At 37.0% G+C, this 20109-nt stretch overlaps 1 protein-coding gene across 1 annotated transcript in view; it reads left to right on the top strand.

Annotated features, from left to right (window-relative positions):
* Positions 1-20109, top strand: part of LOC124642408 — a 51522-nt gene that overhangs the window by 29845 nt on the left and 1568 nt on the right. The window contains exon 2 of the mRNA XM_047180814.1: positions 15044-19939. Coding sequence (XP_047036770.1) covers positions 15044-19939 — 4896 coding nt within the window. The remainder of the gene's footprint in view (positions 1-15043; positions 19940-20109) is intronic.

Genomic DNA, 20109 nt, shown 5'->3' with positions numbered 1-20109 from the left:
CAGAAAATGTAGGTATGTCTCGCGTATATCTGCACTCCGACATACAACAGGGAAAAAAACAGGGTTAAAGTAATTTCCAAAACCATCATTAATCTTCTCTAACAATCTCTATTGACTTTGTTAGTCTGTCCAGTACTGCAGTGGTTACGTAACGCTGGGTGCTCATCAAGTCATCATGTGGTGAGAAATGACCACCTTCTGACCTTGCTCTCACTGAGGTCATTGACGTGGGAGCCGTGAATATGTTGGTAGGCTGTTGTTATTGTAAGTTACGAAAGTCATGTCTTTTTGACTAACTTAATAAATTAGGAGGTTCTTAGTTTGACCTGTAGGTATGTATGTGTAGGTTTTTATCTCAGATTTCGACTAAACCAATTTTGTTGCGGCTTTCAGCATAATAAGTATTTGTCAGATGTTGGAGACAGTTTTAGATAGGTGTATGTATTATTAAGTATAGGTAGTCAACTTTGTTAAGTTATTATGTTTAAGATGCCGTAAAACTTAGCCATGATTTCCAAAATAAATACGTAAAACTTTATCAGTAGGTACTTAAAAACAACTAATATATTATAGTCCAGCTTACAAAAGAGCACTTTTTTATGGTATGACAGTAAAAACAATACATAACATCTACTAGGAAGCACCAGTGCAAAAACCGATGCAACTATACCTACAAACACCATGCAATTTAACAAAATGTCAGCCTGCTGTGAATAGGTAGGAAGCAAACTATGGGCAAACATTTGGATCGGTAACAGTGACCACTTGGCTTTCTAAGTTTCAAGTTGGATAACATAATATACTGGCGACTGGTTGACGCTTCTCGTGACCAGAAGGCTGGCTATTACCTCGGACAAAGAATCAGCATGGCGATCCAACGAGGTAATGCTGCCAGCCTCTTGGGCACGCTCCCAGTTGACAGCGATGGGGACGAATTTTTTGACGCTTTTTAGTTGTTTGTTTTACTAGGATAGTTTTTGATTTTTATTGTAAATATGTATTGTAAATATTAGTATTGTAATTAATAAATAAATAAATAACATAATATACTTACAAGGTTTACAATTCCTATAGGTGAGCTAGGTATTTATAAGTTGGTTGCATGCAAAACAAGCTAAAAAGGAATTTATGATTGTAATTTGACTCAGAAGATGAACTTTGATTTCTGTGCCCAATTTTAAGTGTAGAATTTACATGCTAGACGTAGTATTTAATATCAAAGGAAAGTGTGAAAAAGTAACTACTATTATAGTAAAAGAAATGCCAGAAACTGGTTAAAAAACAACCATTCCTATCCGAGTTTATGGAGATGCCTATAAAATTAGCAAACCAGTTAGCTTCACAAATTACCAATTTCACGCCAATCATGCGAATATCTATCTTCGAAAAAATATCCTCAGCCTAAAACAACAACTTTATTGACACATATCTTTTAACCATTAGACCAACCATGAAATTCTTAATCTCTGCCTAGCCTATTCCCAACTATGATGGGGTCGGCTTCTAGTCTAACAGAATGCAGCTGAGTACCAGTGTTTTACAAGAAGCGTCTGCCTATCTGACCTCCTCAACCCAGTTACCCGGGAAACCCAATACCCTTTGGTTAGACTGCCAAAGATGTTTAAATGACAGCCGGAACCTGCAGTTTATTATGCCCTTCAAAACACGGTCATCAGTGTCCAAGATAAGAAAGTACATACAAACTTAGAAATGTTGCATTTTTAATTGCCTGACCTGCAATTCAACCCACACTCATACCTGAGAGGTTGGTTCTTTACCTACTAGGCCACCGACTCACCAGTACCATTGTTTTACAAGGAGCGACTATCTGAACTCCTCAACCCAGTTACCCTGGAAACCCAATACCTCCCTGCGAGATTGATTGTCAGACTTTCGAAAAATTATTAATTACTATAAAGTATTTTCTTCTGAACTGACAATGGCTTAAATACATGGTGTTTCCTGAGAAAGCGAGGGGACGAGGAAAGTGGGTGTCTCGTACCGGTATTCACGTGTTTGGTCGAGGCAATCTACTCTCGTTTCCGCTGGAAACCTGCAGCATCCCACCAGTTAACATATGCGTAATCACTCGCATTTTACTTGTTAATATTATTTATTTAACTTAATATCGAACAGTAGTGGAAATATCATTTTTGAAGGAACTACTGCAAAGTGAATGTTATAGGGAGTTCATTGTTTGAAATATATTAAACAGGGGTTTGTAAAACGTCAATAACTAGGTGTACTGTTTCAAAAGGTCTATCCAAAATCCAAAGTAAACTTACGGATGGAAAATAAAAAGGTTGGAACTAAGATTTTCTCGATGGTAAATGTATAAATGTAAATAAGTTGGTTCCATAAATTCGTTTTGAGCAACTAACTTGACCCAGATCCAAGACCAAAGCTGGAGGCAGCTTTTCGCTTTCTTATTGGAATTTGGCTCACTTGAGCCCATGATAACCTATCGGATTATATTTAAACTTTCAATTTTTTCTGGTTCAATTCTGATGGTTTAATTTAATTCCTCCATATTAGTCCACGTTTTAATATGTATTATGTTACAAACTATTTGGGCTTTTTTTCACACAATTAACGTTTTCAACACTTAAAAACTAAGTAGTGCATGTGCACACTCACGGGCTATGAGTCGGTGCATTAGTTACGCTTTACATAGAAACTGGTTCGAACCAGTTATGACCAGTAGCCAACCAGTTTTGTCCGGCTCCAACTGGACCGGCCACTCTTCCTGTCATTTCACTTATTTTTTGTGAAACTAGCCGCATACCTCATAAGGCTATCTATGGAAAATTGAGAGTCACACGTTATGATCCTTATCTTTGCACTCGTAAGGTTGAAAATACTGTTTTCTGTCGTTAAATATAAAGTTGTCCGCTAAATGTGGACACATTGAGTTTATTTGCGTTTTATGGATGTGGTCGTAATTTCTTCCTTAGTGAATATTATACAAGACTTTCGTTACGATTTTGTCAGTGACAAATAAGTTTCAATTTATTATGTAAGTGAGATTAAAGCAGTGAGCTTATCTTAGTGGTACAGGCTGGTAATCATCATGTGAGCGAAGGAAACCGTTTTCGCGCAACACATTTTATTTCTTGGCGGAAAATAACTGTTTTATTTCTTTACTTTCTAGTAAGACATTTAACTGTTGCAACTTCACTTATGTTTCAGTATACAGAATATAACTATAGAATACTAACCGTTCTACTGCAGATTCTTTTCTGGGGAACTCCTTCCCCCAACCTAATAAAATATGCATTGCCAAATATTTTCGAATCGGTCAAGCTATTTCGGAGCCTATTCATGTCAAACAAACCATCAAATCTTTCCTCTTATACAAGGTGTTGATTTGCATTTGTGCCATAGTTCAGGAGGAGGACATACAATACGTAAATAATCGATTGGAATTACAGTAGATGGGAAATAACTAATATGCACTACTTTTTTTGTCATTGTAATGTCGTGGTATTTCCAAAGTAATCCAATTTTATGAATGAAATTTATGAGTGATCGTTGCGTATGCTTTGTGTTTGCGTTTGTGTGAGGGTGCAGCACGGTTTTAATGCCAGTAACATACGCGCCAAGTTTAAATAAGGCTAGATGACATTTACGGAATTCCGAAAAAAAGTTAAAGAAAAAAAATTACGTACCAATTTTTTTATTGATTTGGGTCGAGAATCATTAGCATAATTACCTCCTTGAATATGGCACGGATGCAAATCAACAGCTTGTATATTATGTTATAATATAGATTAGTACTTAGTAGAAAACCTACGTCCAGTTTAAAAAATCGTGAAGCTTTTTCATCGCCAAAATCTTTCTGTAGCCAAAAAATCCTTTTCCAAAATATAGAAAGTACCAATAAAAACATCGCAATCGCAAGAAAACTACAAAAATAGAATAGAAGATGTTCAGCGATCACCACATACTGAACATAGTATAACGCTCTACTTACCCGGAAGAATCACTACGCTCCGCTAACCTAACACTCACAAACCAACTTGCATCTTACAACTTAGAACATAAAGTTGAAAATTGTATGAAGTTTTAAGCAGACGAACACATCAAAACCAATTGCAGACTGATTAATGGTGTAGTAGCGAAGTGAAAATAAATTAATAAGCAGAATAAATTGCTTGATGAATTGTTAGTACAGGCGGTTTTTGGAAATACTTTTCCTGGTATTGACATCGAACCGTGTAGCTGATTTAATTTTCTAAAATAAATAACACACAATATACTTTGTTAATATAAACTGGCTTCCCGTAACCGGATGGTGCCAAAATCTTATGGCTGTCTCCCGGGTCCTTTGCCCGGGTCTAATCCACCTCACTTCGTAATTTGAAACGGTTCAGCCATTCTTGAGCATAAGTAGTAGTGTAATTACCAGGACTTTCTTTTATATAGGAAAATTATTATTAAGACCCACTGTATCATCAAAAAGCACACAAATCAATATGTTGACTTTTTAGGAGATTACATCAAAATACAACTTCAACACCCGAGAGATGATTCAAGACTGTTGTTGGGATATGACAAACCGATGTGTTATATTAACTTTTCGTTTACTAGCCATATTAGTTATTTCCACTTATTTGCATCTTACTACTTGAAAAACAGACCAGCTGAACTCAACAAGTTAAACTTACAAATTGATACTCATTACATTACACAATAATAAAACCCGTTAATCAATGAAATCGATTGTATAAGCAATTAACTAATAATGCAATTATAGCGTGTTCAGTAAGCAGAAAAATCGCCTGCAATGACCGGCCAAGTCGTTAAATGATATTAAATGCGTAAGCTGTTACGTTGAGGGTAAAAAAGAGGAATATTACTTTAGTTACTGTAGTTATTTTTGGTTGGCAATACTCCGTATACGTTGGCAAGATCGGGCTCCCAATACGGATGTTCTTCGACGGACGGAGTCCTCCAGGTTCTGTTACAGCCTTTTTATCGTCCCACTGCTGAGCTGCGGCCTCCTCTCACACGGAGAAGAATTCCTCCAGGTTGACGAAAACTATTTTCTATTCGGAAATCAGTTCGGGTAAACGACAAGCTGGAGGACAATATTTGCGTTACAGGGATGTATTAAAGCGCCACTTAAAATCGACCGGCTTATCCCCGAACTCATGGGAGGACCTAGCCACCCAAAGATCTGAGTGGCGAAAGGCAGTTCATCAAGGACTAGAAAACATCGAGTCTCACCGTCTTGAAGACCTTGACGGTAAACGCCTGGCCCGTAAAACTCGTCCTAAACCGATGTATAATTACACCTTTAATGCAAACGGAGAGCTCTACTGTGCATCATGTGACCGAGTTTTTAAAAACAAATTCGGGTTCGCAAGTCACTACCGGGCCCATGAGCGAAGACAGATTGCCGGGAATTGACAGGGTGTCGTCGTCGACGGACACGTCTGGGAGTACATCATGTATTTTTGGTTGGCAACTGTCTCTTCTGTGCATACGCACTCATGCGGGACCTCTTACCAAGGGGTATTGGGTTGCCCGGGTAACTGTAAAAGTGTATTTAGTAAAATAGCATGGTGCTTAAAGTAACATTTAAAAGAAGGAAGTAAGTACCTACCTAACTAGTAGTGATGAAGAAATAAAAAAAACCTCAAAATTCAAAAGAAAGTGCTATAGATCAAGATCATAAAATTCTTCTAAGAGGAAATGGAGACACATTGACATACCTACTAAGTTATGAGCAAAGCTAATTTTACACTTAGCTACAGGTTTCATATCCGCCATGCAAATACTCTAGTCGGTACTAAGTTAGTTCACAGACATGGAGAACAAAATAACGAGCGGAGGTGCTAAAGGAAATTCTCTTCAGAAACTAGCGCGCCAAAATGACGGTACTTGGAGGTCGATGAACGTTACTGTCTCCGCCCTTAAACGCCTCCTTTGGACCCGAACATTTTTTGTAATACCAAAAATCGATGGCGGATGTTTTAAAGAACCTGAACGCCTCGTAACAGATCGTTTTGGTAATGCTCACCGTATGTATTTGATACAAGAAGGCGCCAGAAGTACCTGTATTACCTATGGCATCTCCATTCATCTTGCCTTACTCCGTGGTTCACAAACGTGACTGCTGGCTGGACCTGTCGCTACGGCCTAGTTTCTATTTAGATTGTGGAGCCGTGATTTCAGTATATATTCAGAATATTATAGGAGAGATTGTTTTAGCCTAAGAACTGAATACGACTGTTGTATTTGCTGGTTAAGGTCTTGGGCGAGCATAAAGATTAAAGATTATTGGTATAATTTTGGGCAGAAGAGACGTACTGAAATATTGGTAAAATCAATGGTTGTTGTCAATTCAATAGTCCGGTTGATGTTAATATAAGAAGAGGAGATATCACAGCAACTAAAAATGGCTTGTTTTATAATATATACTTATGATATTTTCTTGTCACATAATTTCATGAATATATTCAAAGAGCTATTAATGAAGTAGTTTATGACGTTCTACTAATTATACAGTAGCTTATCGATAAAGGTCTTATAAAATATCTAACGACAACGATTAAGATTCTGATTTAACTGAAACGATTAACAAAGTCCTTGTACTTAACAGAGGCTAACATTCTCCAGTTGATTTATAGACTCGACCACATGACATTTGTATTGATACTAATACTATGATACCAATACTATTTACTGTTACAAAATAATGTCCTGTAGTATTGGCTAACTTTGCTCGTATTGCTTTAAGTTTGTCAATTTGTAGTGTGTAAATGATCAATCCGATTTATGATTTACTTCTTCGAGTGAAATGTTGTAAGAATTTAATTAACTTCAAATAAAAATATTTTGACATCATTGCATACTGCACATATATTGCTTAAAAATTGCATTCATAGTAAGCAAGGACTTTTATTTCTTCATCAACATCAGTTCCATCTTTCACATCCGTTTCTCGAGTGTAAAGTATATATTTTTATTCATAAAATGAATCATTTTTATTATCTACACAAGTGCAACAAAATTGTATTATAAGGTCAATTCTTCTAAGTATCCGTCAGTCCTTTTTGAGCATCTTAATATTTCAAGCGACGACCGATTGACATCCATAGTCACGTCTGTAGCTGTCATTTGTCGCGGCACTGACGAAGTAGAACATACCTCAATATTATATACCTACATAAGAGACCATAGAACCGCAGTTACGATACAGCTAAGGTAATCATTATATCAGAAGTGTGTTCGTCGGTGCGTAAACATTAACAATTATCAACGATTAAAAATAACTCGCTCCAGATAGGGATCTGATGCGGTCACTAGTTATATAGGATTCCTATTAAAAGCTAAGTTGTTGCTGTGTTAATTTCCATACTTAGCTTATCGTGAGCATTCTGTAACTTTCTAAGTTATAGAATGCGGACGATACTCTTAGGTCTGGGCAGGTCGGCATAAATGTAGGTATTTAGCAAAATGTTTTAATGTTGTTTTGTGTCTTCAGAAATAATTGTCTTTCATCAGAAATCAGGCTCCTCATTTTGAACAAACAAAATGATGATTTGTACATCATCCAGTCATGTTTACTCGACTTCCATTCTTCTTAAGGTGTAACTGTCACTTAACATTCTTTTTGGGTCCGTATTTCTATCCAATATTTCTCCACTTTTGCCTGTGGGTTTTCTCCATACCAGTGATACAATCAGCCACTTAGCATCGCTTGAGCCGTCTGTTTATGAATGGCATCAGCTAACAATGTAGGAAGTTCGGGCTCCAATGACGATGACGGTAACTCGAACCTATAATCTCTGTACTGTCTTACGGTGGATTGCAATATGCTATCTATCTGTGAGTTAGCTTACTAGAGGTAGGATCGACATTGATTCACTGGGCCAGAAATTGACTGGTTTTTGAAATCTGCTCTAACTCTACAGTCGTTGTACGTTCACCATGTGATCGTCTGGTGCTTAGATTTATTATTAACTGGTTTTTTGGTCCATATACTTTTATTGTTTTTTCCGCAACATGGGATATCATCATAACCAGGGATTTATAACAAAACCTAGGTATATAAAAACTAGAAACTGGCAATTCGCAGAATTTGATTGACTTATTAAACGGCTGTGAATCCATGCTCAAGATTTTATCTATCTATCATTTTGTAATTAAGTCTTCAAAGGGAAGCTGTTAGTCATGAATGAAATAAGCTCAATTGTCATCAACAAATCACTCAAGATGACTTAAGTTAAATTTAAATCCACATAACCCTTTTGGCACAAATAACAATATAATTGACCAATCGAATAATAAGTCTAGTAGCTACTATCATGGCAAAGGTACCACTTTCATCTGTCATCGTGATAAAGAAAAGACATACAACATAACAATACAACCGACAATAATACACTTATTTAGCCATTACATAACGCTATATAAAGTAATTTAAACCATGCATTTACCGTTCTCTACAACGTTACACTGTCCGCCAAAAAAAAGTACCACTGTCTAAAACTAACAAGTCACTTTCACTACGGCAAATTATAGCAAACAAAGAGAGTTCTGTCCGACAGTCCGACGGTCTACAGATTGTCGGCCATTGTTAGCAATGGTGAACAGGTGGCGTAATATAGGTCAGAAGAGTCTGTCGTTCCGGCCGATAGTGCAATATTCGTGGAAAATTTCATGCAAATAATATATAATGTGTTCTCTTGTCATATTTACTGTGGGAAATTTCTGTAAGAGGGATCATGGAAATGTCAGTTTTGACGGTAATTGGAAACTTTCGTAATTTTCGAGTTATATTTTAAATTATCTTCTAGAATATTACCTGATTAGATTCTTACATGTTAGGTCTATAATTCGTAAGAGGTAAATAAAAAATCAAATTGTTCTAATAGGTTTTGCAAACCGCGCAACGTTTGCACTTCAAAAAATCTGCAATACCAAACAAAATTCGTTTCAGACATGAATTAATAAAATTAATGTCGTCACAGACAATAAAACATATCGTAAGCTACTCTTGCATGTAAATTACCTCGCAATGCCAATTAAACTCAATAAGACAGACAAATAATGTCATAACGGCACCATTTACGCAAAAACATTAAATAATAAAAAAATAATTTTGTATAGAATTACGTAAAACCGAACGCACAAAAGTGGGTAAACGACGATACTTGTTCCGTTCCACGCGACGCATCTATGCCCGAGATATGCAACCGCGCATGTCATTTACTTGGCCTGCAGTGTACGCTTGTTATTGCCTGTTAATTCTGTTTTTTGTTGTAGAAAAAAAATATATAATAATCTGAACTGACTCGTAAATTAAATTACTGCAGATATTAAGTACAGGTTTACTATGAAAAGGAGGTATGCGAAGAGATTAATATTTTCTAAATGGGACCATAAAAAATGTTAATGTACTTAATGACGAAATTATGCGAATAATTCAGATTCTTTCGAATTCATCTTCAAATATTACAGCTGCGGCGACGTCTAGTTGTTTGAGCAAATTATTTCCGAATTTAATTGCCTGTCTGCAATCCATATTTTAATTGTTCAGAGCTACTATTGAGTGTTCGTGACTGCGGCTCTCGTGACGGTAAAGCTTGCACAAATGAATGATCGCAGTTCATCGTCTCTTGTACAATCGATGACACGATTCTTATGAAAAAACTACGTAGTAATTAGTGCGTGTTTCTTTGTTATAAAACTGTTTGTTATACACAATCCATATTAGGCACTTTTGACTGTCTATTTAGTTATAGTAACAATTTTGGTCCTAGACATTCTCACGATTACTTAGTCATCATCATCTGCCTAGCCTTTTCCCAACTATGTTACGGTTGGCTATCAGTGTTTAGTAAGCAGATGCAGCTGAGTACCAGTATTTTCAAGCCACTGCCTATCCGACCTCCTGATTACTAAGTACACTTTTATAAAAGTGAGCGACCGAATCACCGTAATTTTACAAACAGTAGCTCTCAAATCTACACTATCAGCAAAAGAAACAGCCACAACATTAATATTTACTTCTAACAAATGCAATCCCCGCTGTCCACTTTCATCGCGCTTCACGTGTAATAAGCGGATGCATTCGTACAAGAAAACGCATAGATAATGCACTGTGCAACATCTAATATTCGCTATTGCACGCCACGCTGCCTGAACCAATGTTGACAAATGGGAAATAACTGCATTCTATGCCAACGCGAGTGCAATAGTGTATGCGGAATATATGTAGGCACATATATGGTATTTGTATCAAAAAACAATTTCGACATATGAAATGTACTATATTGTGTATTGAACTGAAAGTAAGGGATAACCAAAAGACAGTGAATGGATTTTGTGAAAGAATTAATTTGAAAGTTTTTACAATAAATAAAACCAATTTCAATAATGTATATCTAAAACCTTCTCCTAAGTCATACAAATGCTATGTTGAAAACCTCATAAAAATTGTTTCAACCAAACCTGAGCTAATTGCGCACATACATAATACATTCATTTCATAATACATAAGTGCATTCCAGTTAAACTGAAAACCTCCCTATTGAAGTCGATTAAAAAGTATAGAAGGTGACATGCCGCATGAGACCCTAAATATAATTTTGAACTATTTCAAATGTTATTCCTACAGTTTCATTGTGTCTATCATATAATATTATAATTATGAATGTAGAGAGCAACTTCAATAGACCACTCAATACTTTGTTAGGCTAATAGGCAATCGCTAACAATAGTGTTTATCCCACCATTGTTAAATCTTCATTAAAAGGGCTTATAAGTAGCCAATTATTTGGCGATTATCATACTGTTGGTAGGTAAAGATTTGGAGACAAATCTTTCTTCTTTTCAGCTACAGCCAAATTCTTGACCCTTTCATTTTTCCTATCGTTTATTTGAGTACTTAGTTAATTTCATACTGTTTTAATAAAATACTTATGTAGATCAAGGATTTAAAATTAACTTGTGAATTTCCTACATCACATTTACCTACTCATAATATTTGTAACTAAACTTAGATATCTTCAGACGTATTGCATCTGAAATTATATCATGTTTAGTAAACAATATCCAAATAGAAATATCATTAGTGATGTCCACACAGTAAAATAAGCATACCGATAATAACACATATCGACCACTACTTATGTCTTACGAAGCGAAGTAACATGACACTTATTACTCATATTTATCTTGTTTCCATAATTATTACTGCGACTAATAATGCAGCATTATTTAACTGTGTAATATTGGTATTGCTAGTAAAACTATAAAGTTAGCTTTTCCTCTCCGATGTTGTGGTGAAACGGTCATTATGAGAAACCGCCGACTTTCACTGAACAACCAATATATTAATGGTGGGCTTATCGTGGTGACAATGTTTGTAATGTGATCGACGTGCGCCTACAGGCTTTGACTTTCAGGTAAAGAACAATTTCCTAATGTCTCTTTACATATTGACGTGATAAAATTATTCAACGATGAATACACGTTTTCATAGATCACAATTATTTTACAAAAAGACTTTCAAGAACACTAAAAGCCAAAAAAAATAAAGATAGGTACTTAATTAAGTTTCTCAGTGTGAAATGTTGAATTTCTATGCAATATGCAACTCGTCGATACCAAGACATGAATATTGCTGACAACACTAGCAAGCAATTTACGTTTCTTCATAAATAATATTAACATTTAAATCGATTTGCTTTCTTTTTATCGATATTTATTATGACAATCGATAGATAAATTGCGATGCGACAGTAACTTCCTTACTGCTTATATTTACTACCTCATAGTCTGGGTAAACCAATTGGTATAACTAAGTTATATAATACTACTAGACTTAACTAGACTATTTGTACAAATCTGATTTTTCAAACCAAATCTATAGAGATAGACAAATGTGTTGCTGGGGAGTTTGTTGAGCCACTTCTTCATCCCAGCAAAAAAACGCAGGAAGTGTAGAAGTTCTTTTGTTTTGGCGTTCGATTCCTGTGCTGATTTATCAGTCGAATAAACGTTTTTGTATAATTTACGGTAAAGCCATTTTTAGAAAGATATGTATAATAGCTTATCTTTTAAATTTGTAAACAGACTTTGTTTATCTACCAATCAAAAGCCTACACAAATACATATCTTCAACTTTCACAATAAGTAACTTTAAATAAGTGGTCGTACGTAGAAAAGTTTTGTTGTTTTAGCAAGACGGACATACAAACGGACGCACTTTCTTGTGGATACGTGTAACTTAATGTTGTAACCAATTAGCATTGAGACGAGGAAAGTACATTATCTACAATACGTTCAATTACCTGTGTGTGTGGCGTTTGGTGCAAGCGGCAGCGGGAGCGAGAGCGTGAGCGGATGATGATGTGTTGTTAATTAGCTACTAAATGTGAAAGGAAAATATGTAATGTAACTTTTCCAAAATTGAGAATATTATTATCACAGTCTTTTTTACTATGAACTGCTGGCTAAAGTTGTTTTATTACAGCGTTGTAGTAGCGTTTTGTACAAGCATATGCTTGAATCACCAAAGTTCATCTAAGTATTTAAATGCCTCCAAAATTATTGATGTATGATTAAAATGATTTTTCATTACTTACATATTTGCAACCGACAAAATATGTAGTTTTCAACAGGAAATAAATATTATTCATAGTTTAAAAAAATAGATAAAATTGAGACGTCTATTTCTTCTTATGCATTTTCTTTAGAAATGCACAAGTTACTAGATTAACTACTGTAACGGTGCTCAGAAACCAGCCATAATGCAATTAAGCGCTAGTTCTTAATTAATATCATTACAATTACAACTGATTTCCATAGGAAGTAGACTTCATAAAAATACCATCTCACTATTAGCAGTGTGACTAGATGATTACGCACTTGCTATTGAGTGTAAATTATAATTGAAATATAAGGTTTATGGCGTTGCTAAATGCTTTACTCGTAGATCATAACTACTCATTAAGAAGTTAAAGGGCGCAAGTAATTAAAGACACTTTTACTATATTTTTTTTTTAATATCTTCCTTCACTACGTTAATATCTAAAAAGTATTTATGTATGTATATTGTTTTCAGTGCGAAAAAGGAATATTTTGCACAGTTTTTTCTTTGTAGGCCTAACATACCTTTTTCTATTTAATTTATTTCCTCCAACAATACCTATTTTAATTCTACATTGATTAGTACTACATGTTATAATATATCTAACGCTACCTCTTATGATTTGCACCACAATAGTAATCAAGTGAGCCTTTCCACTTTATACTAAAAAGATATAAGATTAATTCATTGCGACGTGAAATTATATTAGAAATCTACGTGTTACAGGAACTATTTATCTTAATAACACAATCAGTTAATCTATTTTCTGAATGTTGTTAAACATAAAAAGGCAAGTACTTACTAGTAAGCTTCACTACTTATATAAGGAAATAGAACTTATATAGACAATTATAATATTCATTAAGATACCTAATTGAATATAATAAATCAGGTCTTTAATGAATCTTATACAACAAAATTGAATACTAAAACAATAAAATTTTGCAAATTTTGAAATTTATGATAATTACAAAACTAACTGTTTGGAACATAAACCTGCATACTGACATAATGTACATAGGTAAATAAGCCATTTCTTGTGAAAGAAGTTATATAAGGAGTTACGCACATTACTACATATAGGGTATATAGATCATAGCCGTTGCACAAATGTGCGTGTGTGCATAACTTTCAAGGTTTTCCACTGAAATCATGCAGGTTTTTAATTAAAGCATTTCTTTGGCTGCATTGCCAAACACATCTTCAGAAGTCTGTCCAGAGTAAATTTATTTTCATAGAAAATTAACTTCAGTTCTTCTACCATTTTGACTATTTTTTACACTAACAAATTCAATCAACCTATGGACTGCCTTGCACAAACTACTTACCTACTAAATTCCATCTTCAAACCACCCCCGCTAATACATTCTTGCTTAAAACCAAACGCTCAGCAAACAACACATGAGAACATTAAAAACACATTATGACATATATAGATCAGATAAAACATAAGGGCTATTGTTGCATCACAGTTACGAGGCACCCACCATACCATAGCATATGTAACACAGATCATCTTGCGTAACCCAAGATTCACATGCCATGGGCCACAGAGTAGAAAACTCGTGACCTAATGCTACGTGTGATGACCAGTTGGCTAAATGACCTAATATTCAAGCCACAGTCTAACCTTACATCGTAATTAGGAGGTCGTAAATGGACAGGCTGTGTGAATTCGAATGGGGTTTGGTAATCATGCTAGGTCAATGAGAAACAGGTCAATATTCCATGTTTTGATTAAGTGAAGAGAAATGGTTTAGGTACCTAGGTCTCTAAATGCTGTCTGTACCTTGGAGCATTTCTTTGTTATCACAGCTTAAAACAACTGATTCAAAAGCAAATAGTTTTTCAGCAGAAAATACATATATGCTACAAACTATATTTAAGTTAATAATTATAGTATTCCTATTTACCCAATTAATTCTATTGTTACGTTAATTTTTGATAATCCTAACAAAATAAATACAACATTTGTTACTGTTTTGTTACAATTACGACCTTACATAAAAATAATTATGTCAAAGATATCATCGAGTGACTAGCGTTTAATGTTTGTTTTGTTCAAAGATTTTTCTCATAGAATTGCACAATAGTAGTAAAGTGGTCTATGTAACTTATTGTTTGAAAAGTCCCAGACGTTACAACTAACTTGACCCGTACAAATTGCTTTGAACGATAGGAAAAATGCTGTTTGGCTTTACACATTGAGAACTGGTATCACACTTTTGAAGTTATCATCGTCTAATCTAAGGGGATGCTTTCGGCATCAAGAACCTAAGTTCTTGAAACTGCGACATCACGTCCGTTAGACATCTTTGTGACAATAGTTTACATGTTGATCAAATGTTTATACCGAATCTTAATTGACACGAAATTATAAGCTTTTTCATAATGTATACTGCATTTTTACTGATCCTCTTTTTCTTTTGATTTCAGATGGCGCACCGCACCGTGCACCGCCTCGCCTGCCTCGTGACACTCCTGGCTGTGACGTCATTAGCCAAGAAGGACCAGTCAAGATGGTCTCGTCAGATCAGCACCTACACATCAGACATCAGCGACTGGGTGCCATTATCCGGCCCCGTCGAGAGAGAACCCGAACAACCTCAACAACCTCAGATTAAGAGACAAGCCGTTGCAGAACCTAGAATACTGACGGAACCATTCCCAGGACTAACACGACCAACAGGTTTCAGCCAAGATGCCTTCCCACACAGGAATTTTTACAACGCTCCAGCAAACAGACAGCTGTACCTTCAATCTGTGCCATCGGCCCCACAGAATTATCTGACGGACCAAGGATTCGGGACAGGCATTCGATTCGGCTTGTCACAGCCTAATTTCCCACTGAGTCAAGGATTTGTAGCTCCTCCATTCGGATTTGAGACCGTCCAGCCTCAGAAGCCCAGGCCACAGCCGATCCTTAACCCAGTTAGCTTCAATCAAGCGTTACCTGGTCCTTCACAAGCAAAACCTTTTCTGGGCCAACACCAAAAACCTAAACTGGAAGTTCCCCGGCTTGTTGATGGATACCGCGCTGAAAACGTGAGCAACGCCTTCGGCTTTGTTAACAAGAAACCGCAGTCTCTACAGAAAATTAAATTTGATACCATCGATAAACCATTGAAACCAGAATCAATGTCGCAGAACAAACACGAGAGAGAGGAAGTTCAGTTATTGTACGTGCCTTTAGAGTCGTTGAACAGAGGACAATTTAACTTCAGAACTCCCCTAACAACTTCACAGTTGGTTAATTCAGAATTATATTCTCAAGGAGGCGCAAGACCCAATCCTGTCAAACAGACATTCGTCAACGATTATCAAAGACCAGGTGTTAAACCAGTAGACCAATTGTTAGGACAAAACTATTTCTCTGAGTTCTCTCAAATGAAAGACGTAGATCAAGTGCCAAAATTCTCAACAATTCCAACCCCTTTCCCCACTCAACCTTCAACGACGCCGAAACCGAAGAAGTTGAAGCCACATCAACCACCATTAGCTATTTTCATGACCAAGGAAGTCAGTAAGAACAGTCAAGTTAAAGTGGGAGACGTGTTATCTTCTCTAAAGAATGCGGACACTATTGCTGTGTTAGACTCAGTCAATCCATTAAATGCACCCAAGGTTTTCATTGGACCGTCAACTTTACCACCACCGGACAACTTTGTCAAATTCGAACTGCCTTACCTATCAAACATAGAGAACAGCGACAAGAAACTAAAACAACTGCCATTCTTCGTTGCACCCTTGAGCTACAACACTCCAAATGGGTTCGCAAAAATTCCTTTCCCATCTCCTCATGTAGGATCAGTGGTCATTAACTCACAAATCCGTGACTCATCACAACCTCAGGCGCCATCACAACCAGGATATAATCAGAACTATTACGCAGTCACACAACCGCCTTATAAGCCCGAAAAACCTGTAACACAAAAACCCACATTTAGCTACTACACCACTGCCGCGCCTAAACCAAACCCAGTGCCAAATTACCAGTCGAATTACTACTCCTTCGAGCCTCAAACTGTGTCATCAATCAGGCCACCAAAGCAACCTGAGACAGCCACAGCGCCACCCAAATCAGGTTCATATTTTATAAACAACGCGGGACATCAACCCAACTCTCAAGAGTACAGCAACTTCCCAGCTCAGAATAATTTCAAATCTTCAGAGACCGATCAGTACTATCAGAGGAAACCAGATCATACGACCACATTACGTACAACTACGACAACAACCACGACGACAACTAAACCGCCTTCAACTTATCCGAGTCAACTGCTTGAGACTCATAATCCGTACTCCATCAACCAGGCGTTCCACTTCAGCACTCCGTTAGATTACCACAACTACTTCGATGATATTAAACAACCTTATCCTACACCTGCATCAGAAGGGCATTCATCACCATCTCCAACACAGCCAGCTACCCCATCCCCAACTCCAGCCAGCCCGACTAGTGCTGAAAAACAACCTGAACAAGTAATTACTCAAAAGCCAAAGTATCGCCAACAGGCCACACCAAGCTATTTACAAAACTACACCCCAGAAATCCACCATGATTCTGACCCGAATCTGAAATACCCTGTATTCAACCCAACTGACTATTTTGCTAAAACGGAACATACTACAGAAAAGACCCAGCCAAGCCCTGTTTACACTAATAATGTTACTCCAGCACCAGTAAGAAATACATACAACCAAGATGCTGGAAAACAAAACAATTATAATCAGCAAGAAATCTTGAAAACTAACTACAATCAAGAAGTCAATGCTCCTGTAAAACAAACTTATCAGCAAGATTTTAACGCCCCAGTTAGACAGACTTATAACCAAGATTTCCATGCTCCTCAAACTAACAACTACAACCAAGACGTAAATGTACCAGTAAGTAACAATTACAATCAAGATTCTAATACTCCAGTAAGAAATAACTACAACCAGGAGGTAACAACTCCAGTTAGAAATAACTACAACCAAGAAGTAACATCTCCAGTAGGAAACAATTATAATGTGGAAAACACCGCACCAGTTAGCAACAACTACAATACAGAAATTGATGCTCAAGTAAATACATACAAAACAGAATTTAACCAAAACGCTGAGCCTCAACCTGCAGTAGACCAAAACATTCCATCAGGTCCATCAGTAGACATTAACAGTGTGCCAACCATTTCTGAAGTCGATACTCCGCCTAAATACAGTGGTGAAGAGTACACATACCAAAATAACTATGAATCTGCTGAAGTTAGTCCTACTTCATCTTCAACCACAACGACGACAACAACTACACGTAGAACTCCTCAGAGGAACAGAGGCCGTCCCCGATACACCACCACACCTCGATCTGAATCTTACGAGTCTACCAGCAAAGTCGTAGTAACAAGGCGACCTTTACGAGAACGACGACCACTTCCATCCAGACCTCGTTATGAACCAAACAAAATCACCACCGAAAAAACAATCAAAAAACTATCAGAGTCAGCCGAGAGTACAACAAAATCTTCAAGACAACGAACGAGAGGACGTATCCACTATAAGCCATCAGAAAATGAGGATATTTACGATAGAAGAGTTAAAACTCATAACAGCAAGGAAGAAGACCTCGCCTATCAGAGAGACGTCTTGCATCAAAACTATCCAGTAACCTTGATGGAACGTATGAGCACCGTCGACATTGAAGCTATCACTGAACCCAGCCCTAAGGAGACTTCAGAAAAATCCGAAGAACCTATCACCGAAAATGATACTGAAAATGCTTACACAAACGAAAAGGCATCTATAAGCCAACACTACACAAATGTTGACTCAAAAGAAGAAGCGTCATTACCAACCTTTACTGCAAGAAGTACTGTGCAAACAGAAACATCATATGTGCCTAATTTGCCATCTACTCGTCAAGAATACTTCTACCAGTCACGAAGTAGTATTGCGCCAGTAGAAGCATCTGCTTTTGATGAAACAAGTCCCGAAAAAGAAGAAGACATTTACGTCAAACAAACAACACCTATAACGAAACCAGAATATGACATTAGTTCATATGCTACTGACACGCCCGCTAGCCCTGCGACCGAACAAAGTGTAAGCTTTTCAGTTAGTCACGAATATGACTCTGGTAAACAAGAAGAATCCACCACTGCCCCTGAAAATGAAGATATCAAAATCGATAACCAGGAGCACCAGGAAATTGAAGAAGAAGAAGAAAATGTGGTTCAAACTACACCATCATACAACCGAGTACGCGTGCGCCCTGGAGTCATCAGACAGTATCACCAAGCTTCAACAGAATCATCCAGAAACAAGGAAAGGAAGAGACCAGCTCAGCCAGTCACTTATAGACCAGCTTTCGACCGACGAAGAACAACCATGAGAATAGATGAAATTGAAGCTGACTTGAAGACAAAGCAAGTACATGCTAGGCCAGAAGTACAAGAAATTAGGCACCCTGTGTACAGACCAGAACCTACCACAGAACCATCTGCGACATCTCCCTCTACGACTGAAAGTTCTACAAAACGTGGACACTTCCGCCGAAGAAGACCATCATACTCCTACACGACAACATCGACTGAGTCATCGAGTACTAAACGAGTTTATGAAGTAAAGAACAGATTCAGAGGACGAAGACCTACTGAAAAACCCACGGACAAACCTGATGTACAGACCGAAGCACCCAACACTACCAACAGAAGCCAACTTCATACGAGATACAGCCCTAGACCAAGACTGTCAGAGAGATACAACAAGAAAACCGAAAGCAAGGAAGAAGAAACAGAAGATCAGGATTCTAACTTTTCTATCAACAGACCAAAGTACGCTGAACCCGAAACAGACCAGTGGTCACCCAAGATCTCAAGCGATTCCTTTAAACCATTCAATCCTAATGACATCATAGATGAACAGAAAGTTGCAACAACTGAGCGTAGATCAGACAAGGAGAGTGAACTGGACATAATCACAGCTAGGAACGAGTTTGATGATATGCTGCTAACTGTAACTCCAGCAAGTAACACTAGAACAGTCAAGAAAATTCCTGAAATCCCCCCAACTCTAGAGGCTTTGGTAGAACAGAGCAAAGTTACCAGAAGCGAAACAACCGATTCCATGTCCACTTTTGAAAGTATGTTGGAAGAAGTGATGAAGAGCTTGGAGGAACAAGATCAGGATGAGTACACCACGAATGTGATGAAACACAAAGGCGGTGAGATTGGTGAAATTCCCCCGGAGAGAATAATATCTTCTGGAGAGACCTACGTACAGAAGCAGACTACACCGATGGAAGAAATCACGACTGAGCAAACTACGGCCTACGACTCTTCTGTTAATGCAGAGGTAAGAAACATTAGTTCTTAGATAGATAGATAGATAGTGTAATATAATGTATTAAAAAATACAATCGACAAAGAAGTACGGCTCAATGATTACTTGTACGTCATATAAGTATTCTAAACAGAAAACACAAACATTTTTGTTTACAACGTAACTAATGTAACAATGTTTTC

Source organism: Helicoverpa zea, chromosome 24, assembly GCF_022581195.2.
Source record: "Helicoverpa zea isolate HzStark_Cry1AcR chromosome 24, ilHelZeax1.1, whole genome shotgun sequence".
Lineage (NCBI taxonomy): Eukaryota > Metazoa > Arthropoda > Insecta > Lepidoptera > Noctuidae > Helicoverpa > Helicoverpa zea.
The sequence above is the reverse complement of the archived record's forward strand: the minus strand, read 5'-3'. Positions and strand labels throughout refer to the sequence as shown.